This window comes from Schistocerca piceifrons, chromosome 3, assembly GCF_021461385.2.
Source record: "Schistocerca piceifrons isolate TAMUIC-IGC-003096 chromosome 3, iqSchPice1.1, whole genome shotgun sequence".
NCBI lineage: Eukaryota > Metazoa > Arthropoda > Insecta > Orthoptera > Acrididae > Schistocerca > Schistocerca piceifrons.
The window spans coordinates 291,870,374-291,895,945 of NC_060140.1; the positions used below are offsets into that span (position 1 = coordinate 291,870,374).

At 39.1% G+C, this 25,572-nt stretch overlaps 1 protein-coding gene across 4 annotated transcripts in view; it reads left to right on the forward strand.

The window, feature by feature from the left end:
- The window catches only part of LOC124788108, a 120,540-nt gene that overhangs the window by 55,980 nt on the left and 38,988 nt on the right, over positions 1-25,572 (forward strand). For all 4 annotated transcript variants that reach the window (XM_047255229.1, XM_047255231.1, XM_047255228.1 and 1 more), the window contains exon 4: positions 7,161-7,223. In XM_047255229.1, coding sequence (XP_047111185.1) covers positions 7,161-7,223 — 63 coding nt within the window. The remainder of the gene's footprint in view (positions 1-7,160; positions 7,224-25,572) is intronic.

Here is a 25,572-nt window from a genome sequence, read left to right on the forward strand (position 1 = left end):
AAATAAATTACTAACAGGAGTAACAGGTAAGGAAGAGCACATATTATCTTGTTGGTGTATCCAAGAATATGAAATTTTTGACAAAATTTTTGCCAGGTTGCTACACCACTAAGGGCCAGTTGTACCATCCCCAGTTAGCAGCTGCTAAAGTTCTATTTTCGTAATAGTGTGGAAAATGCGTTGTAGGAACATCTAATAATGCCTAATCGGAGAATAAACATAGGATAACTGAACTGGTGATTGTGATAGTGTTAGTGAAGTTAACCGGAGAATGAGTTTTGACAATGGCAGGAATGGTTACAGTATTAGTGATGACAAGATTGATTGTTAGAATGAGGAAGGAAAAGAAAATGGGCACATCACACAAATTATATGGAAGAATATGGAGATTCCGAACTTATACAAAAATTTTGTACCACTACTTTTCGATGTCATGCTTGAGAAACTGGAGAATAAGAATCAAATGCAAAACTATTTCCTAACATAAAACTTTTTTCTTGTAGTAGGCCTATAGACATTTGATATTGGTACTTCTTGAATTATATTCTGTCATGTTATTTATGTAAAAGACGTACATAAAAATGGACATTTGTGCCAAAACAGTCTCGCTTATTCGGCATGTGTTACAATTGCTGCAATATTAGAAAGGTCTATTTCATTTTATCTAGCAGACAGTGACAAAGTAGGTGTAATCAAATTGAGAAACCACACCAGTCTTGGGTGCTATACATATTAACAGCTTTTCCAGTATTAGACAAGGAGATTTTAATTTTTCATGTAGCATAACATTGGATGAACTTTGGTGAGGTAATAGATTCTTTCACAGAAAGAAAAGCATGCCGTGTAAAGCTTTAGTAAGATTACAGGGAATAAATGCTGGGACCTAAGGATTGAAGAAATGTGTACCAGACTGTCTTGCTTGTCTTTTGTCTTTACTGGATTTAGGTTTCCTATACTTAATTTTATGTCGCACAAAAGAGAAAGTTTTTAGCTAATAGGCAATGAAGAGTGCAAATTTCCTGAAGAGTTCTTATTCTCCCACTCGCAAATAATCCCACCCTGTATTAATTGTTAGGCTTTTTTCTTTCCAAGGGAGGTAGGATGTCAAACCAGCCAACAGGGAGCTAGAGAGACACCACAGAACATTTTAATGTCCACTGTTCTGAATATGGATTTGATGGCTTCCATTACAAAAAATACAAATTTGAATTCCCCAGAGTGAAATACGCTGCACTTTGGCTCACTTAAGATCAAATAACATGTCTTATATTTCCTCAAACCTAAGGAGTCCTTCCAATCCTGGGACTGGAATGACTCCTTACCCTCTCCCTTAAAACCCACATCCTTCCCTCTTTCACTCTCCTTCCCTCTTTCCTGATGAAGCAACCTTGGGTTGCAAAAGCTTGAAATTTGTGTGTGTGTTTGTGCGTGTTTTTATTGTGTCTATCTGCCAGCGCTTTCCCGTTTGGTAAGTCACAGCATCTTTGTTTTTATATATAATAGAGGGAAACATTCCACGTGGGAAAAATATATCTAAAAACAAAGATGATGTGACTTACCAAACGAAAGCGCTGGCACGTCGATAGACACACAAACAAACACAAATATACACACAAAATTCTAGCTTTCGCAACGAACGGTTGCTTCGTCAGGGAAGAGGGAAGGAGAGGGAAAGACGAAAGGATGTTGGCTTGTTGATAGACACACAAACAAACACAAACACACACACACACACACACACACACACACACACACACACACACACACACAAAATTCAAGCTTTCACAACCAACAGGTGCTTCATCAGGAAAGAGGGAAGGAGAGGGAAAGACGAAACTCTTTGCCTTTTAATGTGTCTGCTTGTGTCTGTATATGTGTGGATGGATGTGTGTGTGTGTGTGTGTGTGTGTGTGTGTGTGTGTGTGTGTGTGTGTGTGTCTGCGTGCGTGCGTGCATGAGTGTATACCCGTCCTTTTTTCCCCCTAAGGTAAGTCTTTCCGCTCCCGGGATTGGAATGACTCCTTACCCTCTCCTTTAAAACCCACATCCTTTCATCTTTCCCTCTCCTTCTCTCTTTCCTGATGAAGCAACTGTTGGTTGCGAAAGCTAGAATTTTGTGTGTATATTTGTGTTTGTGTGTCTATCGACGTGCCAGCGCTTTCGTTTGGTAAGTCACATCATCTTTGTTTTTAGATATATTTTTCCCACGTGGAATGTTTCCCTCTATTATATTCATATCATTAATCTGAACCCAACAATTACGTTTGTTATTGTCACTGTTGCATTTCGAAATCTTTTCTGTCGTCTTATTTTCTCTTTCTGTTTTTGCCAGTAGTTTCACTTTGTATTCACCTTCTCCTTTTTACCGTAGTCTACTATACAATTTCATCCCGCCTATATATACTCAATAATATGTCACCCACTTCCAAACCATAAAAAAAAAAAAAAAAAACGCTTTCAACACTACCGCTGCCATAAAATCCACCGTTTCTGGTTCACGAACAGTTCCTTTCATCTATTTAACAACCATTTCGGCTAGTTCTGATAACTTTCACTTTATATCCATTTCCGTTTTTCCCACATCACTGATAATTTTTAGCCGCTTCCCACAGGTTTTAACGTCATTATTTCTGCGCCAGACAATTGTTAGCCTCATTTTCATAATCTGCCACCACAAAACCACTCCTTTTAATACATTTACACGCAGTTTTTTCGAAATTTTCCCGAATTTCTCCATCCTTTAACGTGTTTTGGCGGCAACACAACCACCTATCCTTTGTGCACATCGTTGTCTACCAACCCAAGTTCACCACAGGATCAACATAGCCCAGCTTTAACCAACACTTTTTCGCCTTTTTTTCACAACAGATCTCCAGTTACTTTCTAGTTCACCTTTATCTCTCCCCATATATTTTTATTTTCATTTTCATTTCAGCCTCATGTTACACTTTCCACCTTCTAATACCATGTCAACCTCACAACACCCCCACAATGACCCCATTAAGTGAAACTCTTTGCCTTTTAATATGTCTGCTTGTGTCTGTATATGTGTGGATGGATATGTGTGTGTGTGTGTGTGTGTGTGTGTGTGTGTGTGCGCGCGCGCGAGTGTATACCCGTCCTTTTCCCCCCCTAAGGTAAGTCTTTCCGCTCCCGGGATTGGAATGACTCCTTACCCTCTCCTTTAAAACCCACATCCTTTCGTCTTTCCCTCTCCTTCCCTCTTTCCTGACGAAGCAACCATTGGTTGTGAAAGCTAATATTTTGTGTGTATATTTGTGTGTCTATCGACGTGCCAGCACTTTAGTTTGGTAAGTCACATCATCTTTGTTTTTAGATATATTTTTCCCATGTGGAATGTTTCCCTCGGGAAAATGGTGTGCTGCCTGTGGAAGCATAGAGGGACATGATGGGGACAGAATAGGGCTGCTAAGTGCAGTGTTGGGAGTCTGTGCTTGGGGAGAGCAGGGGGGGGTGAAAAGTAGAGAAGGGGAAGACAAGTAGGTGTGTTACTTGGATAGAAGACATGTGGTGGATTGGAAGCAAGGAAGGGGATAGGTCCACCCAGTTGCTGAACATGCTGCACAGCACAAAGTGCTTCACTTTGATGACAGCTTGACAGCCAACACCATCTGGATTCTTCCTGCCAACACCAGCTTTTTTGAATTATGCAGGTGGAAACTCTCCCTACAACATAGCCTTTGTTCCCACAGTCCCCTTGGCCCCAACTTTTCCTAGTCTCTGTCCCTCATGTAAGTATCCACCTCCCTGCTCCCACTACAGTGCTGCTTGTCTCCCCTCCCCCCCCCCCCCCTCCTCCTCCAGAACAGCCTCCCAGCTCTGCATCTAGTAGTCCTATCCTGTCCCCACCACATCCCTGCACTCTCCCACAGGCAGCACAGCATCCACCCCCACCCTGCTATGCCTCCCCTTCCCCAGCCCATGCTTCCTCCTTACCCCCAAAACCACACCAGACAAATTCACTGCAATTGAGGTCCAGTGGGCAGACACAGTGACCATGTGTGTGTGAGTTGTGCTTGTGTGAATGTATGTGTATTTTTCTATTTAGAAGTAGTACTTTTCTCCAAAAAGCGTAAATGTTTAGCAGTCTTTGTCACTGTGCCTGCATGTGACTCAACACCTCCTCTGTATCGTGCATAGCAATCCACCTTTTCCAGATTGTTATTATTTTTACAGTTCTGGTACATATTGAAATCCCTGCACCACAGTATCATTGCACAGGTTTAGAGGAGCCAAAAAAAAAAAGCAGCACTTCCAGTATGGTCAGACAAATCTGAATGATGATGAACGAAGGGGCATACCATCTCTCTGTGAAGAACTGTGAATTACAAAAGAAGTGGAGGTTCTGGTACTCAAAGACCAGTGTATCACTGTTGAGACAATATCATAAAAAATGACAATCAGTCCTAGATCAATTTTAAACATGTTGCACACATTTTGCACCTGACAAAGTTTGCCACCTCTTAGGTTCTGCAACTACTCTTACCCATTCAAAAAGCACACTGAACTGAGTCAGGAGCAAGAATGTTGAAGATGTATCAGTCTCAATCAAGGTGCCTAAGCACCACGGATGAGTGCTGGGTGTTTCACTGTGACACCAAGACAAAGGAACAAAGTAAGCAGTGGAATCATGGATTTGACCCCACCAAGAAAGACAAAGACCCTACTGTTATTGGGCAAGATGATGCTGAGTGTTTCTGGGACTGCCATGGTGAGGTATTGGCAGATTAGGCTTATAAGAGGCAAACCACTACAGATGCATACTGTCTGAATCACTTGATGAGGTTATGGGTGGCTGTTAAGATGAAGCATCATGGCAAGCCAAGCTGTCCATGGGGCTGCTTTTGCTCTGAGACAGAGCCCTAGCTCATTCTGCTCAGGGTACAGTCACATATGCTGATTCTTTGGGCTATAAAATGTTGCTTCATCTCCCCTCTACGCCAATCCATGTTCTGCTGATGCAGCACCCAGTGACTTCATCTTCTTTCCTTGGACAAAGAAATAAGAATCCACTGTGTGGCAGACATTTCCAGAATGATAATATGATTTTCAAGGTGAAACATTTCCTGGACAGCCAAAATGCAGACTTTTACAATCCGGGTCTTGGCCAAGTCACTCTTCAGTGGGAATATTGTTGCTTTGAAATATGAGTATGCAGGGATGAACCACTACCATCACCAAGTTTTATGGCTGCATCTTGATTTTTTCATTGTGATAAATAAAACTTTGTGATTCGTGAAATTTTCCTGCGTAAAGAGTATTCGACGAAGTTTCAGATTTTGAAGCTTGGTAACATCGACTTCTTACCACAATATTTCAGCTGACAACTATTCAGCCATCTTCAGGTGAGTGTTTTGCACTGGAGATTGCTAGATCTCTTTGCTAACTTTGTACCAAAAATTGGTGCAGAGATGCATGTATCAAGGCAGCCACTACATGAGCAGCCTCTGTCAAGTTTCGTGCCATCTTCATATATTACCCCATCTGTGGCACATAGACACATGCGTAATGGTGACACTCTCTTGTAGAATGCACACTCGTGGAGTTGAAATTCAGATGCCAAAATTAATAAAATCAACTATCGCTAAACATGTCATTGATCATAAAATGTTTTGTTACTAAGAAATTAAAGAAATCACCAGGTCTCATGGCTTAGCCAGTATAAAGCCACTATCACTATTAATAAGGTCTTGTGCTAAACGTGTTTCCACCAATTCCTAAATAATTGAATCCCAGAAGAATTTAATTGAGACCAAGATTTCTGTGGAAAAATAAGCCATGAACCTGTCCTGTGGAGATACACTGCTCAGCTATGGCTGACTTACTTGGCTGTGGAAGGCATGTGTGTCAGTGATGTTCAGTGCATCTTTCATGACCCAGTAAGTCAGCCATAGGTGAGCATTGTATCTCCACAGGACGGTCCAAGGAAATCTTGACCTCAACAAGATCCTTCTGGGATTCTGTTATTAAGGAATTTGTGGAAATACATTTATTGCAAGATCTTATTAATCGTGATGGTGGCTTTCACCTGGCTAAGGTGTGAGACCCAGTGATTGCTTTAATTTCTTCAGAAACAAAACATTTTATGACCAACGACACATCACGTAATAGTTAATTTTGTTAATATTGAAATTTTGACATCTGAATGTTGGCTCCATGAGTGCACATTCTGACAGAGAATGTGCATGTACTATCACCACTATGCACATGTCTGTGTGCCATAGATGGGCCAATATTCGGAGAGGATGTGCATGTCCACATAGGTCACTCATGCAGCGGCTGCCTTTGTGCATGCGTCTCCAGGTCTGTTTTTTATATAAAGATAGTGATGTGATCTAGCAATCTCCAGTGCAAAGCATTCACCTGAAGATGGCTGAATGGTTGTCAGCTGAAATATCATGATGGGAAGTTGACATTATCCATCTGCAAACCCGAAACTTCGTGGAATACATAAAACTAATTTTTTATAAGAATCCTATTGGGGGGGGGGGGGGGGGGAAGAAATAGTTTTTTAATGATGAAGCCTGTTCTGTTGTCAGTTAATTAGTTTGTTGTTGTTTTTTTTTATCATAATTGTGAGCCTGACGATGATGTGGAATGATTCAGTATGTGGCCAATTGCAAGTAAAGAACTAGTTCAACTGAAATGAACTTAGGGACTTCAGTGGCCATTGGAGGATTATATGTCAATCAGATGACATTTGAATAATTGGAAGAAAACAGTTTGCTGTCGATAATAACACACTGTAATTATTTTATGCATTATTGCATCTCTTACCTTGCTATGTGCAAATGAAATGTGTTAAGTATGCTGTGTAGCTCCGAACATAGAGTGAGAAATGACATCTCTCTCCTATAATCCATGATGATGAAGCTTATGACTATACATGTTAAATTGACATCTATCCAAAAAAATAACATACCACTAGTTACCCACAGTTCACTGTCTGTGGTGCATAGTCCCACAATAAAAGTATTAGACATTCATTTTTAGATTTCCAACATACATTCTTATTCCAACTTTAGCATACAAACATTCGCACAGACTTGGCAATATTTGTGTCTTTTTTTTTTAACTGATCACTTGATGTTACAGCAAGTATTATTATATTATAGCAGCTTCATTTTTTTCTGTTACAGGACAAAATGAGGATGGTGGTGGATCAGCTCAGACCCTGTCAGTCTGGTCAGAAGCTCAGTCAGGTAATTGATAATTTTTTTGGAGATGATGCTTACGTTGTCCCCCCCCCTTTTTATACACATATGTTCCTTAAAAACAATCAGCATTACAATAGAATGAAACGGGGCCTAGAGGTTGGGAAATGAGTGAGAGGAGGAAGGGAGGCTGGGGAATGGAGGAGGCATCCTAACTTGAGAAAGTGTGCAGGATAAGTGCACTCAGTGAAAATTAAACAACTCTGTGATGTAGATGAATAGGGGGTTGCTGGATTATTAGACAAGTACTGAACAATGCTAGCGAGCAACAAGTGGTTCACCAAGCAGTGGCTAAGTCCCATAGTGCTCAGAGCCACCAAGCAGTGGTAGAAAACATTCTTAGACCAACTAAAAGGGGCTTAGCGTGTGTGAAATATGATTTTTGTACTGTAGTGTGCGCATGGAAATAATAATAACAGCTGAAAATTTGTTAGTAACTTGTCAAACAGGATAAGCAGGTGGATTAACAGATGTTGAATTTTGCACCATCTTCCACTACACTGGACAACCAATGCAGTTAAAGTATTTGCTGCTTACATAATTCATATGAATACTTGTGCTTGTTTTCTTGAAGACTTCATTGCCCCGGATACCTACACTAAACTGGGTATATGAATATAAATTGTTGTGTTTGAAGTGGCAGCAATCCTGCTTTCTCGTGGACCAAAGCTTTTCTATCCTACTCAGATGTAGGGAGATTCAAAGCTCTTGATCACATGTACAAGTAGTGACATGGAAACCAGGGGAACAAACAGGCAGTTGTATGTGGTCAGTAACAACAGAGGTCACATAGTGAATGGCTTACCAGAAGCAATTTCGAGAACACAGTGGAGGTTGTTACAAAATGTGATAAATCTGCGCAGAGAATATTCTAAATCAAGAAACATAAAGAGACAAGGTTGAGCTCTGGATGATCATATGGCATGGGTCTGTGAGTTAACTTGATAGCTATCTAACCCAAGGATATATGACTGCATGTCTGTACCAATATTTGGGCTGTATTTGGAATCTGAATCACTGTCAAATACAAAAGAGGAAAGGAACCAATAGTCATTTTGAAAGTCTACTATTACATACTCTATCTGATGAAAAGCATCTGGACACCCTTACGTTATGTGGAATGGGCTTCTAGATGTCATCAAAGGTAGACCCAGAAGTATGAAATGAGGTGGGGAGTACTATGTTGTGAATAGAGAAACAGTAACAGCAGAATGGGTCGCTCAGGAGAGCTCAGTGACTTAAGGGGCTCCGGAACGCCCTATACTTGCAATGTTAAAATAACACTTATAAATTACATCTTTCCTCACAAAGTATTTGAGGTAGGAAGTTGAACTTTTTACAGATTATTTATTGGAATATGGGCTACAACTTAACACATGGATTTTACAAAATTTTAGTTCAGTTATTAAAGATGATTTTTTTCAATTGTAATAAAAATTCACAACATTTTTTTGCAATTTTTATTTATATGTTCAAAAATATACAGTTTTTTGGAAATAGGCTGTGTTAAATTATGCAGAAGGTACTGTGTAACATTTACTGAAAGTTTGAAACAAATATGTTTGGAAGATCCTTAGAAAACATGTAATTAGTATGAGAAAATAAAAGTTTTGGGAATCGAGCGACAAAGATTGGATTAACTTTTTAGTGCATTCCAGGTCCATAGGATGGATTATCTTCATCCTCTGCAAACTCCTCCTCCAACTTCCTCTTGTTCCTCCTCCTGTTTACTCTTGCTTGTGTTTCTAGACTCTTTACAGCCCTGTCTGCAGCCCGAAGGCGTCCCTTGTCTAAAGCAAGCATCGCTCGTTGTTGTGTTCGTAGATTTTGCTACCATTTTCTTCAGTTGCAGTTACTGCAACACTGTTCCAAAAGGTGGTCATGTATGAACACTTATCACATTTCAGTTGTATTTCACTAGCAAGTCCTACGTGCTTTATTATGGAGAGTTCCAGACCAACTTCACTACAATGAATACATCTTACACAGTTTGAAAAAATTCCTTTGAGAACCGACATATCAAATATTTCATTCACATCCTATTCACCCATAAAACATTCATAGTTTTCACTCATTGAACCAAGCTTCTTCTGTGAAGTATTTTCTTTCCCACTTTGACTGCTATGGGCAGGTGTACTTGAGAGGTTAGGTTCACTCACTTGGTTATCGTCTTTATTGTTTACAGTAATAACACATACCTTTGGCTTTCCAACATTTCTCCTTTTCTTAAAAGCCTTCAGAGGATTTCTAATAACTTTACTTTTATTCATTATTATACTTCAACAAAACAGAGACTAAAGAAACAGAATTAATTACGAATATTTTCGAGATAACGACAGAGTAAATAAACATGAAACAATCGACAATCACACCAGCGATATATATTGAATCATCACAGGTTAGCCACAACACATACTTTATCTCACATCACTAAAATGTACCTGATGAACACGGACGTTAATAATAACACCATTTGACAGCAGTTTAACAGCGCCACAGTGGGTCACGCCCATGTAGGACACATTTCAAAAACAATTTAAAAATAGTTGTAGTCTTCGGAATTGAATAAATTATATATCTATTAAAAGGTAATAGTCTGCAGATTCAGAAAACGCAAAAAAGTAAAAATTGAACTTTTCATGATTTTGAGCCTTTCCAGAGCCCCTTAAAATGTGAACTAGTCATTGGATATTATCTGAGTAACAAACCCATCGAGACATTTCATCCGTGACTGTTGTTGATATAACTTTGTAGTGGAAATGCGAAGGAAGAATCATAGCCAAACCAAAACCAGGCACACCTCATGTACTGATGGACAGGACCTGTCAATTATTGTAGAAAGTCACTACAAAAATCAGCAGAGGGAATTATTTATGAGTTCCAAACTGCTAAAGCAGTTAAATTAGCACAATGACTGTTCATATGGCATTAAGAAGAATCAAGTACAATGGTAAAGCAATTTCTCACAAATAACACATTTCTGTAGTCAGTGCTACATGACACTTGACATTTTTGTAAACATCAATGCCACTGGACAATGGATGACTGGAAATGAGTAATTTTGGAGTGATGAACTGTGCTATACCATGTGACAATCAAATGGAAGCATTTGGGTTTGGTGAGTGCCTAGAGAACATTACATGCCACCGTGTGCAGTGTCAACAGTACAATATAGAGGAAGTGGTATTATATTGTGGGGCTGTTTTTCACAGTTAGAGGCTGGTCCCCTTATTGTGCTTCAGAAAATGTTCAATGTGGAAGGATATGAATACATTTTACCGCATTGTGTACTGTATGCAATAGAGGAGCAGTTCAGAGGAAATGATTGATTGAATGAACATGACTGTACACCCTGTCATAAAGCAGGATTTATGAGGCATCGGTTTATGGACAAAAACATTCCTGAAATTGATTGGACTGCCCAGAGTCCCAAACTAATCCCAGTGGAATATCTTTAGAATGAGTCAGAACATTGACTCCGCTCCAGATGCCAACAGCCACACTCAAAAGGAATGATGGTACGGTAACAGAAAGTTGTGAATAGTCACCTGCTAGTGGAAACACTACTTCCTGATGATGGAGGAGGAGGTGAGGCAGATGATCAGTGTAAGTTATGAAAAACGTTATGGGAAAACTATAGAATCAATAAACCTGTGGACCCCATCATGCAAGAAGAAATTAGGCAAATAATTTTAAGAATGAAAAAGAAATAATCTCCAGGACCAGATGGGATCCTTGCCGAAGTAATAAATAGTTACTTGTACAGACTGTACAATGAGTGTCTCTTGTAAGGAAGAGTGCCTGCACCATGGAAGAACACTGAAATTGTAATAACAAGTAAAGGGCAAGATAAGAATCCAACAATACCCAAATCCTACTGACTGATTTGTCTTTTGAATGTTCTTGGCAAGATATTTGATAAACTATTATGGAAAAGCTTACAATATCATAGATTGCTATCTGTATCAAACAAACAGTTCCCATCCCACTGATCAATCTTAATCTTAATGTAAGGACATCCAAAGTCCGAATCATCATCTCTGTTATTAGACATCTCTTGTAAAAGATCACTTTCAATTTCATCAAATGCTACATCCATATTGTTCTTGCAGGGTATTATCAACTTTACTGGTATCATAGAATTACTTTGGTTACTCATGTTGTCAGGTAAAGACTGAACAAACTGATTCCATAGCACAACAAGCATCACTTATTACAGAAGGGGCACAAAATATATTACTGTCAAAATTATGTTTTCTATTTAGATCTCCTTTCACTTCATTCCACCAATTTTGATACAAATTTTGACTAACCACAGCTAACTGATTCCAGAATGCACATTTATCTGTGTTATCCTCAATCTAGTCTGAAACAAATTTCAAAAAGTTTTCACTTTTATTCTCTAGGTTTACAGATAACTCACCTCTACTTTTTTGATCGTTACTCCCCATGACATTAATGAAAAACTGCTTTGACTCGACTGGTATTCCATGAGTGTCATTGACATCATCACATACTCCACTTACCTTACCTGTATTCACAAATAACTCTGAAACTTCATTATTCTTAAACTCTACAAATACATGATAATCACCACCATCACCATACTCTTCCAAAATTACTTCATCAATAACATCATTAACAACACAAGTCTCATCACCATCAAAGTCACACTCCTCACTTAGATTCATTTGCAATAAGCTACCAGTCTCACACTTACCAACCTCAGTCATTTCACAGCTCTCATTCACATCTACATCAAAAATACCACCTAATTTAGATCCAATACAATCATCACCTGTTTTACATATCCCAATGATACTGTTTTCTGACCAAGAGAAAAAATCATTAGTACACACTACATCAAAACTCTCATTACTCTCACATTCTGGTTTGTAATTAGTATCTGCATTACTATAATTAAACATAGTATTCCAAAACTTTTGATCAAAACATAAATGAGAAATCTGATTTTCCTTCTGTCCAATTTCAGATACCTGTGCCACATTATTAACACCATTGTTATTGTCTAATTGTAAGTGTAAATTGGGGGTCCTGAACTACTTGTGTTTTCTCACCCCAAAACTGTGGACCTTCATTTAGGCAGACTGCTGTTTCCCGAATAGTTGCCTCTATGATTATTTCTGCTATTAAACTGACCATGTTCCTATTCTGCTGATGTTCAAAATTTCTGTCTCTTTTACCATGTTGACCCTGATAGAAATTACCATTATCTCTGTTTCTGTAGTTATTACCAATGTGATCTCTATCATTTCGATTATTATGGTTCATGCTCCTTTCTACTGCCCTATCCAGCCTGTCAACATATCATAAAAATTGTTCAAGGCAATCATCAGCTTTGTTTACTAAATCCCACTGCAACGTCTCTGATCATCTCCTTTTTAGTGCATCAATCAATGTCATTTCGTCAAATGGCCTGTCAAGGCGTTCTAATTTCTTGAGCTGATTCTTACAAAACTCTTTCAGTGTACCATCCCTATTCTTATAATTTGGACCTTTCAGAAATTCACTTTTAATTCTCCCTTGTTCAGCTTCCAACCAAAATTTATTTAAAAAACTTTTTTCAAAACTGTGATATATCTCCCACTGACTTAAATTTATATTTACCCAAGACAGAACTTTGCCTTCAAGATGTCTTTTAACAAACTTAATCTTTTGGTCATCACTAATGCCTGACACAAAACTATCTCTACAGTGGTGTAGAAAATCCACTGGATGTAAATTGTCTGATGGAAAACTTTTGATTGGAATGTTGGACCACTCAACATCATTATTTGAATACAGATTGTTGTGAATACAGTTTTCCTGAACTGCTGAAATTTTTTGATCTAAAACATTTACATTAGTTAGCATACTGTTTTCAGCATTCAAAATTTTTTGATCTAAACTACTAAAGCTCTGTTCCATCTTTTTGCAACAGCTTTCTGTTCAACTCTGACGTCATCAACATTCTTCATTTGTTGTCCAAATTGTGCAACGAACTCATTTTCCAAAACAGTTAATTTATTTTCTAATACATTATCTTTTTCATTCACACTTTTTAATCCCTCAGACAACTCATTTTTTAGTTCCGAAGCCTGATTACTAAGTTGGGTCTATTCGGTGTTATACCCTGTCCATTAGTTTTTAGGTCATTTAATTGTCCTTGTAGTGAAGTAAATTGTTCAGTTAACTGCTCATTAACTGCATGAAATTTGCTATTGTTATTTGTTTTAATTTCTGTTAGTTGATCATTAACTGCACTCAATTTTGCCAAAATCAATTTCATAACATCAGTTTTAACTGTTTCTTTGCTGCCTACACTTTCACTTGTTTCAAATATGTCTGAGTTGGGTCCTACAGCTTTCACTTCTTCACCACTACACTTGTTACTCTCCATTCATTTTTCTAGCAGCAAAAATAGTTTGTGCTTATCTAATTTTTCTTATTGATGTCCTTCATCATAGTTGTAAAGTCATCTTTCAGTTCATCTGGTCCATGGTTGTTGATAGTATCTCATCACTGTTGATACGACTTTGTTGGACAGCTCTCGGTCTTCTTTCTTAAAGTAACTGGAATTTTATATAAACTGCAAATACACAAATGATTGTCCTTTCTTCTTCTGCAACAGACAAAACTTCATTATCAGTCAACACTCACATTCCTAAACTGGTGGGGAAGGGTGGCAGACTTTAGTATGTTATAAACTGCTCTGCTCTGCCTTCATCCCCACCCATGAGATTTCCTGTTGATTTTACGTCAGGGCGCTGATGACCGTGATGTCGAGCACCCACATAATGCAGATCATCATCGTCATCATCAGTCAACAGGTCCCAGCTGACACTCACACTTGTATTCTTACCCTCCCACACATCGCCATAAAGTTTCGAAAGCTTCGAGAAGCCTCAGATATACAAAAAGAAAAACTTTTTACTTATCTTCATTTTCTCTTGTTGGCTGCAGTTCTCACGTGTAGTGGTACACTCTTGAGGCTGAAATTTTGATTTTTCAGGTTCCTGTTGATCTGAATGATATGTGAAGATTTGCCTGTTTTACTCTTGAATTTCATTCTTTGTCACGTTGTTCAATGTCACACTGTCTTTACAATTTCCACTTCTAAAACACCCTGAAAATACATTGTTAATGTTGATTATAAATGTTAATGCCAATTATAAAACTACGTCTATCTCCATCAGAGGAATGCCCACCACTACTTACATTCTGCAGTACTCATAATATTCCAAAGGGTTTACAAATCAAAAGAGTTTACATACTTTCTTGACAAAAGAAGAATTATCACCAAGATATAACATTATTTTATAAATGAACAGAAATAAATTTAATAATTAGCATTAGATTGCATAAATAATACTAACATTTTTAAATATGTCAGATATTACAACCTATCAGAACTCCGGAGATGGGAACTTGCCCTTCAATATATCCTCTCTTCCCGTTACCCACCAGGCCTCAACCTCCGCTAATTTCAAGTTGCCGCCACTCATACCTCACCTGTCATTCAACAACGTCTTTGCCTCTGTACTTCCGCCTCGACTGACATCTCTGCCCAAACTCTTTGCCTTTAGAAATGTCTGCTTGTGTCTGTGTATGTGCGGATGGATATGTGTGTGTGTGCGCGAGTGTATACCCGTCCTTTTTCCCCCCTAAGGTAAGTCTTTCCGCTCCCAGGATTGGAATGACTCCTTACCCTCTCCCTTAAAACCCACATCCTTTCATCTTTCCCTCTCCTTCCCTCTTTCCTGATGAAGCAACCGTGGGTTGCGAAAGCTTGAATTTTGTGTGTGTGTTTGTTTGTGTCTCTATCAACATACCAACGCTTTCGTTTGGTAAGTTACATCATCTTTGTTAACATTCCACATGGGAAAAATATATTAAAAAAACAAAGATGCCGTGACTTACCAAACGAGAAAGCACTAGTAGATAGACACAATAAAAATCACACACACACACACACACACACACACACACACACACACACACACACACACACACACACAAATTTCAAGCTTACCTTAGGGGGGAAAAGGGACAGGTATACATTCACACGCACACACATATCCATCCGCACATACACAAACACAAGCAGACATACGTAAAGGCAAAGAGTTTGGGCAGAGATGTCAGTCGAGGTGGAAGTACAGAAGCAAAGATGTCGCTGAGTGACAAGTGATGTATGAGGGGCGGCAACTTGAAATTAGCGGAGGTTGAGGCCTGGTGGGTAACAGGAAGAGAGGATATATTAAAGGGCAAGTTCCCATCTCCGGAGTTCTGATAGGTTGGTGTCAGTGGGAAGTATCCAGATAACCCGGACGGTGTAACAGTGTACCAAGATGTGCTGGCTGTGCACCAAGGCATGTTTAGCCACAGGGTGATCCTCATTACCAACAAACACTGTCTGCCTGTGTCCGTTCATGCGAATGGACAGTTTGTTGCTGGTCATTCCCTCATAGAAGGCTTCACAGTGTAGGCAGGTCAGTTGGTAAATCACGTGGGTGCATTCACACGTGGCTCTGCCTTTGACCATGTACACCTTCCAGGTTACAGGACTGGAGTAGGTGGTGGTGGGAGGATGCATGGGACAGGTTTTACACCGGGGGCGGTTACAAGGGTAGGAGCCAGAGGGTAGGGAAAGTAGTTTGGGGATTTCATAGGGATGAACCAAGAGGCTACGAAGGCTAGATAGATGGTGGAAAGACACTGTTTTTGGAGTGGGGAGGATCTCATTTCAGGGCAGGATTTGAGGAAGTCGTATCCCTGCTGGAGAGCCACATTCAGAGTCTGATCCAGTCCCGGAAAGTATCCTGTCACAAGTGGGGCACTTTTGGGGTTCTTCTGTGGGAGGTTCTGGGTTTGAGGGGATGAGGAAGTGGCTCTGGTTATTTGCTTCTGTACCAGGTCGGGAGGGTAGTTGCAGGATACAAAAGCTGTTTTCGGGTTGTTGGTCTAATGGTTCAGGGATTCAGGACTGGAGATGATTTGTTTGCCACGAAGGCCTAAGCTGTAGGGAAGGGACCGTTTGATATGGAATGGGTGGCAGCTGTCATAATGGAGGTACTGTTGCTTGTTGGTGGGTTTGATGTGGACAGATGTGTGAAGCTGGCCATTGGACAGATTGAAGTCAACGTCGAGGAAAGTGGCATGGGATTTGGAGTAGGACCAGGTGAATCTGATGGAACCAAAGGAGTTGAGGTTGGAGAGGAAATTCTGGAGTTGTTCTTCACCGTGAGACCAGATCATGAAGCTATCATCAATAAATCTGTACCAAACTTTGGGTTGCTATAAGCCATCTTTTAGATATTAAAGGAAGAAGATCACTATTCCTAAAAGTGTTATGTTCTTGCAGTAAAATTATATCGTAACTTCACCCACAACAGGCTATGGCCCAGATTTGAACACTTCAGGTTCTGAGAATTATAGTATTTGTTCATCAGACTATTTTTTCATTTGCTAGGATATTTATGAGACTGCAAAACTTTTGGAATGGCAGACACAGCGCTCCAGTTGAGTGATGATAGTAGTCGTACAAACATTCACAAATTGTCAAGTGAAGATCAATGGGGAACATGGATATGACAGATTCAACTTTGTTTAAAGAAACATTCTCTTTATTCGATTATAGATGGTGCACATCAGTGTCCATCATTAGTGGAAGAAGATGAACCATCCGATGTGTATCAGCACTGGCAACGGGACAATGCTTGGGCAGCTTGTATCATTGGAACAGTGCTTGATGAGAAACCTGCTATTCATGTAACAAAGAAGATTCAAAAGAAATTTGAGATACCCTTATGTCAGTATATGAACTTTCTTCATTGCAGTGACTATATACGTTGTTCGATTGTTTCTTTGAAACATCAAAAGATGATGCCACGTCTATAACAAAACACGTGTCGCTACTTGCGAACATTTTCCATTATTTGTGCGTGAACTGAACAAAATTAATTCAAATGCAACTTTGCCCTTTCATTGCTCCACCATCGTATTTTCAAAATGTTAGGACCCGAATATCAGTTTTACAGGTTGGCCGGGTATCATGTTCCTAAATCTGAGCAGACGACAAAGCTTCTTATTGAGAATTTGCGTTCGATTGAGAATTAGTTTGGCTCAACATACTGCTGTTAAGAAATGCCCATTTGTTAATTGACAATGCAAGTACCATTAAATTATTGAAAAACACAGTGTTCCACAAATGCTCTAAGCACATCAAAGTACAGTGCTATTTTGTGCGGGAACTCAATCAAAACGGGGATATCAGTGTAGAATATGGTCTGAAAATCAACTTGGTGACATGTCTACAAAGCCTTTAAAATCAAACAAATTTAAAGCAATGTGTACCAAGATATGACTTCATAACTAATGTGTTTTGAGTTCTTGTTTTTTATTTAAAAGTTGTTCAGTGCACCACAGTTTGATTTAGGGGGAAGTGTTAAAGTAAATAAATCATAACAGTGTGTTTCCTCTCTACGCCTCTCCTTTCCTATGGTGGTGCTTGGTTTTGTGTTGTGTGTATTTCTTTGCTCCTAAGAGTTTCTTTTCCATTATTTTACTCTACGGATTTTTGTTGTTGCTATAAGTCATCTTTTAGATATTAGAGGAAGAAGATCTCTATTCCTAAAAGTGTTGTGTTCTTGCTATGATATTATATCCTAAGTTCACCCACAACAGATCATTCCTGTCATGGCCCTGAATATTGACTTTTCCTCCTGGGACACACTGTATAACACAAAATGTTGTGAAACACACATACAATACACAAGACACAATGTACACAAGTATCTCTATGTAGGTATCTTTTTCTATAGGTATCTCTGATAATACAGCTACTACAGAGTTTCAAAATGTAAGTTCAGCTACCGTGGGAGTTATGTTTGGGTCTGTGTGGTTTCATGTGTGTGATTGTGTGGTCTTTTACTAGAATAAAGGAGCAAGAGCTTGAAAGCTAGTTGAATTGTTTTCTGTTGTGTGTTTCTGTGCACCATACATTATCACAAGTGAGTAGTTGCCTTTCCCTCATTTTATGTAACTTCAACTTATTGTTTCACATATACTCCACCCACTATGGAATCCTTTTTCTATCAGAATTTTTTTTTTTTTTTTTTTTTTTTTTTTTTTTTTTTTTTTTTTTTTTTTTTTTTTTTTTTCAGATTTGCAAGGAAATTATTCTGTCTGAGACTAGGGAGGTTTTTAGGTGGTCCTTCCGTTTGTTTGATACTGCAATGCCGAGAGAATTTTTTTAAAAAAACTTTTCTTTTTCTATGTGAAAGAGAGAAGATCCAAGAACTATGCTTGCTGCCAACTCAGTACCATGCAATGAAAAATGACGGGAATAACTTGATTGGAAACTGTCTGTCTACGGTAATTAGGAAAAAGGAAGACAGTAATTTAGAAGTGTGAAAGCATCTGAACACTGGTACAGAGTTGAAAGGTTTTGATGAAGTTGGTCACACAGATTAAGACAAAAACAGTTACAAAATAATAAGTCACAACAAACAATTCCTTAAAAATACAAGCAGTCTCAATTCTTTTTGTATTGACATAATGTCAGCCATACTAATGTGTGTACATCTTGTACTAATGTTATGTGTATATGCTTTCCAAGGTGACTGGAAACCAAAAGTACCAATGAATAATTGAATTCTTTGTGATTTTCGGAAGGTCATACCAAGAGTCTTTCATTTAGCATTTCCCACTTCAATGGTTCATCAGTTAATAGTGGCAGATAGCAGAGAGAGATTAATCATGACAATATTTTCATTAGTGAGAACATTGTGCGCCATGTTACAGGAAGAGTAGGAAAACCTGTCCCAAGTATGAAACATTGACCCATATCTTGGACAGTTTATGGATTTGTCCAAGTAAGAAAATGTACCCTTCAAATGTCATTTTAACTTCAAGAAAGTGAAATGGAAGGTATTCAGAGAAGAATTGGATCTCATAGTTGAAAACATAGAGGCAGACCAAAAAAACTACAAAGAATTTGTCAGACTTGTAAAGAAAATATCAAGGAGGCATATTCCACATGGATGTAGGATCTTAATTTATATCTGATCTTGACTCAGGCTCTCAAGACGTCGTGAATGGCTGTCGTAGCAAGTACAATGCAGACCCTTTCTCAGCAGATACGGTTGAAGCAGGCGAACAACTACTCCAAAACATAGCTGAGAAAAGAAGGAAAAGATGGGCTAAATTACTGCCTGATCCGGACATGAAACAGAATGACTTAAGAGTGTGGAAACTGATAAAAAAATCATAGCATTGATCCTACAGGATCACCATAGAGCACAAACATCAGTCCAAACCAGATGGCTCATCAACTGCTACGGAATGAAAAGACAACAAAGGGGGCGACTAGATTGAATCTCAAGTAAAGCATAGAAGGAGAGAGTGAATCTCTAGAAAAACCCATTTTTCACCTGAAGACCTGACAAGCATTGTGAGAACTGAAAGAAAATAAAGCAGCATGCTCTGATAACATATGAACTGAACAAATAAAACAGTTTGGTCCAAAAACCAATGATTGTTTTATGAGGATGATGAACAGGTGTTTGGAAACATTTCAGACTCCCAGACTGTGGAGGAAAAAATAATAGCTTTACTAAAGCCTGGCAAAGAGCCAACTGAACCAAAAAAATTCCATCCTGTTTCCATAACCTTCCACCTAAATAATCTATTTGAAAAATAAGCTATTTGAAACAACGATTCTCTCAAGAATACCAACCAAAATCGACACAAAGCTTATCCTTGAACAAGCTGGTTTCAGACAAGGAAAATCATGTTGTAGTTAAATACTAATTCTGCCTCAACACATTGAAGACAGTTTTGAAAAAGAATTAATGACTGCTGCTGTCTTTGTTGACCTCTTCACTGTGTACAATACAGTAAACAACCAACGACCCCTCACGAAAGTGTGTGAAGTAACTCAGGACATCTGACTGACTTACATGTTAAGAGATATGCTGCAAATCAAAGAGTCTATGTAACCCTCCAAGAAAAAATAGTAGATTGAGATACCAAAAGAATGGAATATCACAAGGGAGCATTCTTTACCCTATACTGTACAATATTTATGGTACACAAATGACCAGCATACCAGTCGGAAATAAAAAGATTCGTGTATGCAGGTGACACCACCACCACAGTTCAAGGAAGAACATTTTAAGAGGTTGAAAGAAAACTGACGCAGACTTTTGAAACCTTCAGAACTACTGTGAGGAAAATCAACTGTAATCTAATCCTGGAAAACCTCAGGTATGTGCATTTCACCTGCATTAGAATGTCACAAGACAGCTGGAAATATAATGGGGATGGATTACATTAAACCATTGCACCAACCCAAAATACATGGGAGTCAGGCTAGACCGTATGCTGCCCTTTAAAAAATGCGGCACTGAGCTTAAGGGAAAAATATGTGCAGGAACCAATATTATACGTAAACTAACAGGATCAAGATGGGGAGAGCAGCCTGAAGCTCTTAGATCATCAGCAATGGACCTCTGTTTTGCAGCTGGAGAATATGCAGCACCAGGATGGGACGTGTCTTGACATTCCAAACAAATAGACACTCGCTTTGAACAAAACTGTAAGGATTGTCACCAGATGTCTGAGGCCTATACCTGCCCACAAAATTTACCCACTTGCAGCTGTAACACCACCACATATCAGCTGCAAAGTAGCCAGCGAAATAAAGAAGAAAAATCAACAAATTGACGCATAATACTTCAAGTATAACCACAAGACAGTTCCAGCTCATCTTCTACTCGACATCTACATACATAGTCTGCAAGCTGCACAGTAGTGGGTATGTTGTACCACTGATTGTCGTTTCTCTTCCTGTTCCACTCGGAAATAGAGCGAGGGAAAAATGAGTGTCTAGATGCCTCTGTATGAGCCCTAATTTATCATATCTTCGTGGTCTTAGATGAAATGTATGTTGGTGAATGTAGGATCATTCTGCAGTCAGCTTCAAATTTTCTCAATAGCACCTTCCCTCCAGGGATTTCCATTTGAGTTCTGAAGCATCTCTGTAATACTTGCATATTGATCAAATCTACCACCAACAAACCTAGGAGCCGACTTCTGAACTGTGTTGTCTTCCTTCAGTTGAGCTATTAGGGACCCCAAACACTTAAGCAGTACTCATGACTGGTCGCGCTAGTGGTCTATATGCAGTCTCATTTATAGGTGAACCACACTTTCCTGAGACTATTCCAATAAGCTGAAGTCAGCCATTCGCCTTCCCCATTACAATCCTTATATGCTCATTCCACTTCATAGTGCTTTGCATTGTTACGCCAATATATTTAATCGACTTGACTATCTCAAGTAATACACTACTAATGCTATATTTGAACATTATTTGAGATTGTTGTTTTTTACTCATCTGCAGTAACTTACATTTTCCTACAGTCAGAGCTAGCTGACATTTATCACAACTAGCAATTTTGTCTAGGTCATCTTGTCCCTCCAACAGTCACTCAACAGTGACACCTTACCATATACTATAGCATCATCAACAAACAGCCACAGTTACTGCTCACAATGTCCATCAGATCATTCATGTACCTTAAGTCAAGGAAGAGTTTTACCCAACAGACAGTGCCTCCTCCTGTCTCCAGAAGGCTGACCTGAGACCCTTGGCATACCTTTGTGGTTGGACACTGCTCAATACAAACTGCACCCCAAAGAGGAAATCACACTAGGGCAACACCTGCAGTATAGTTGATAGAGGGCACTGAGTAGACTAAGGACAGGACTCCCAAAATATAAAGTAAACATCATTAAGTGGAGCTGCTCTGAAGATGATCAGTGTGAATGTGGAGAAACACAAGTATTTAAATATTTGCTCATGTACTCCAAGGATGGAGTTTGCTTGCACAGTTGAAGACCTGTTTTCATGCAATGACAAGGCTATTAAAGCTGTAGAGTTTTGTATGAAGATAGTTTAGATGTTCATGCACAGAAATGGAAAGATAAGTAAATTCAACAATTGATTAGGTTTCATCTCTTAATCAGTTGTAAGACACTGGACTCTCATGTTGGAGGACGGTGGTTCCTTGTGTAGCCATCCATATTTAGGTTTTGTGTGGTTTACACAAATTGCTTAATTCACATGCAAGAGTCACTCAAAAAATAATGTATCCTATTTTTTCCTGCTTAAATAAAGTTGTTAAGTGCAACACTGGAATTTAGTACTATTCTGCAAAGCTTCTTCTCTAATCTTCTGCAGGAGTAACTTCCTGTGTCAGCTGATGCCAGCACTGCAGTCACTTGCAAAATGGCCAACTTTAAAGTTTGTATGCATGACGTTCTGAGATGAATTCTTGAATGCAAAATGTGAAACGGCCATTTGAATTCATAAAAGACTGGAAAATATGAATGGTGATGCAACAGAGGTTATCAGCATTGTTAGACGATGGGTTCATCACTGTAACAAAGCTGAAGGGCAAGCACCATTGGCTGGCTAAATGCGAAGCAGCAGGTTAGTGACTACATTGACTCCATACAACATTCAATGAAGTCTTGCCTCCTCCCTCATACAGCACTGACCCGGCACCATCCATTGTCCATCTGCTCAAGCTGCTCAGAGAAGCTCAATGTGGCACACACACTGAAGATGAGGAGGGCATGAAGATGTCATATGTGTAAATGGCTTCAGAAGCAGGACCATGCATTTTACCCCACTTGGATACATGCACTTATTAAAAGATGGACCAAAACTGTGAAACTGGACAGAGATTATACTGAAAAATCATAAATTAGTTTTATGTAAACTGAAGGTGGAGGGAGAAGAAAAGGAAGGAACTAATGATATCAGCTGCATTAGGACTTTACACAACTCAGCAGCAACAAGTGAAAATGTGTGCCAGACCAGGGCTCAAACCTAGCATCTCCTGCTTATGAGGCAGTTGCGATAACTGTTCCACCAGGCAGTTGCGATAACTGTTCCACCACCCGAACACATTGTTTATCACAAATGCACAAACTATCTCAGCACATTGCCCAGCTGACTCACAGTTCCATCTAATGCCCCCCGTCTGCAATCACTGCTAATGTTCTATGTGCTCACTAATTTTAGATTCCCGCTGGAGGTCAAATGTAAAAGTGCATCCACACTGAAGGTTGTGGATTTGTTGCCCATCAAGGTGAATCAGTTATATGAATGCTGTCTTGTTCTTTCAGATATATCCAAAAGAACAGACCACGCATAATATACAGCTGTGATACATATTACGTAAATTGATCGTGGCAGGGGGAGAAAGAAAAGGAAAGGGGAGGAACTAATGGTAGTAGCTGCTTCAGGACCTTATGCAGAATCAGCGACGATGAGTGAAAATGTGTGCCGGACCAGGACTTGAATCTGGGATCTCCTGCATGATAGGTAGTTGCATTAACCAATGTGCCACCCAGACAATGTTTATTGCAAATGCACGGACTATCTCAGCACAATCCCCAGCTGAGCCACACTCCCACCTAGCGCCACCTATCCGCAGTCTCCGTCGATGTCCTCCAGGCTGATATATTTTAGATTCCCACTGGAGATCAAACATAAGTGTGCCTCCGCACTGAAGATTGTGGAAATCAGGTAAATTAGTTATTTGAATGTGTGGTGTCTGTTCTTTTGGACGTGTCTGAAAATACAGTCACCATCCATTCATATCATAAATTAACCATCAATGTTGTGGTTTTCGACCTGTGTAACTGCATGTAGAATTCTTGACAAATTAAAAAGGAGTGTTCAAATGAAAAGATACGAAATGTGAACAACCGAACTGCTTGAATTTTGCATATGCCACTTTGGGATAATGTACTGAGACACCTAGGCAATGAAAACATGTGTTGACATTTCCCCCTAAAAAATTCAAATTTGTGCCCTCAGCAGGCAAGGCACTACTCACTGTCTTTTTTTAATGTCCAATGTCTGATACTCATTGAATTCCTCCATGGCATTTACTCCATAGCCTAAGCAAGTCCCATCAAGAGCAGACAGCCTGGGCTGCTCACAGAGGGAGGGAGTCTGTTCCACAGTAATGTGCATCCAAATGTCTCCAAGGTCACACAAAGTGTAATAGTGAACTTCAAGTGGGAGCAACTTGAGCATCTGCCGTACATCCTGGACATGTTGCCCTGTGTCTTTCATGTGTGAGGTCTGCTCAAAAAAAAAAAAAAAATAGCTAAGGGAAGTGCTTCAACTTAAATGACAAATTGAGGGACACAGTGGAGGACTGGCTCCCATCACAGACACAGGAAGTCTGGGAACAGGGAATCCTTAGTCTCATGAAACAGTGGGATATTTGTGCTGAGGCCTCTAGTGATTACTTTTGAATAAAGCTTTCAGTTATGTCCACTGTGCTTTTTCTTTTGAGCACCCCTCATAGGAAGCATTACTATCTGACCGACCCTTGTAGCTGAGTGATTCCCTTGGAAAGGACACTGGCAAGTGTGATCCATTTGGTTCCCACTCTGAGCTTGTGCTCAGTCTAAATATCTCATCAACAATCTTTGTCACGTCATATGTGAAATCAGTCTAAAGATTGTTTGATTTAGGGCCTACTGAATGACTTGCTGATACAAGCAACAACTTACACACATGAATCGACAGTTCTGTTTGCTGTGTGTATGAATAGTTATTAAAAATTAACCTGGCTATATTATTGCATGCCTTTCCACAATGAGAAACACTGAAAAATGGTCCCCTGTATTTGTTGAACAAAATATGATTTTTTAAAAAGGAAAAAATGTAAGAGCCACATACATCTGCTTTTTCGTAATATCATTAACCTCAGATCAAACAGTATTGCTATTTATAAACTTATGTATGTATGAAGGTCACTTTAAACATGTTTTGAAAAAGTAATGCCAATTCCCACTTGTTTGATAACTCAAACTTCTTATCTTTCCAAACTACTTTTCTTTCAGTTGTTATGTGTTGCTGGAGACTCAGTGTCCCAATAGGTGCTTTCTGTCACTACAGTGAAATGACTAACTCTACATTGAAGGTAGATACAGAAATGTGTGTGTATTTTCAATTCCTCTAGAAATCTTGAGAACTGGATACTCTGTTAACAGATGTGCTGTCATGAGACAACAATGTTCTTTATATGGCTGCTGTTGACTGTTTCTCCTACAGTGTCTTGAAAGAAAAGTGTAGTTCTTCTTACCTATCTTTGATTACTACGCTAACTTCATTAAATGTGACAAAGTTTGCTTTTTACTGTGAAGAAACATAATTCATTCTCATATATCTTGTCCTCTTTATGGTGGTGTCAGATAAGATCAGTTGATATGGTTCATAATTTATCTCAGGGTAATTTGATGG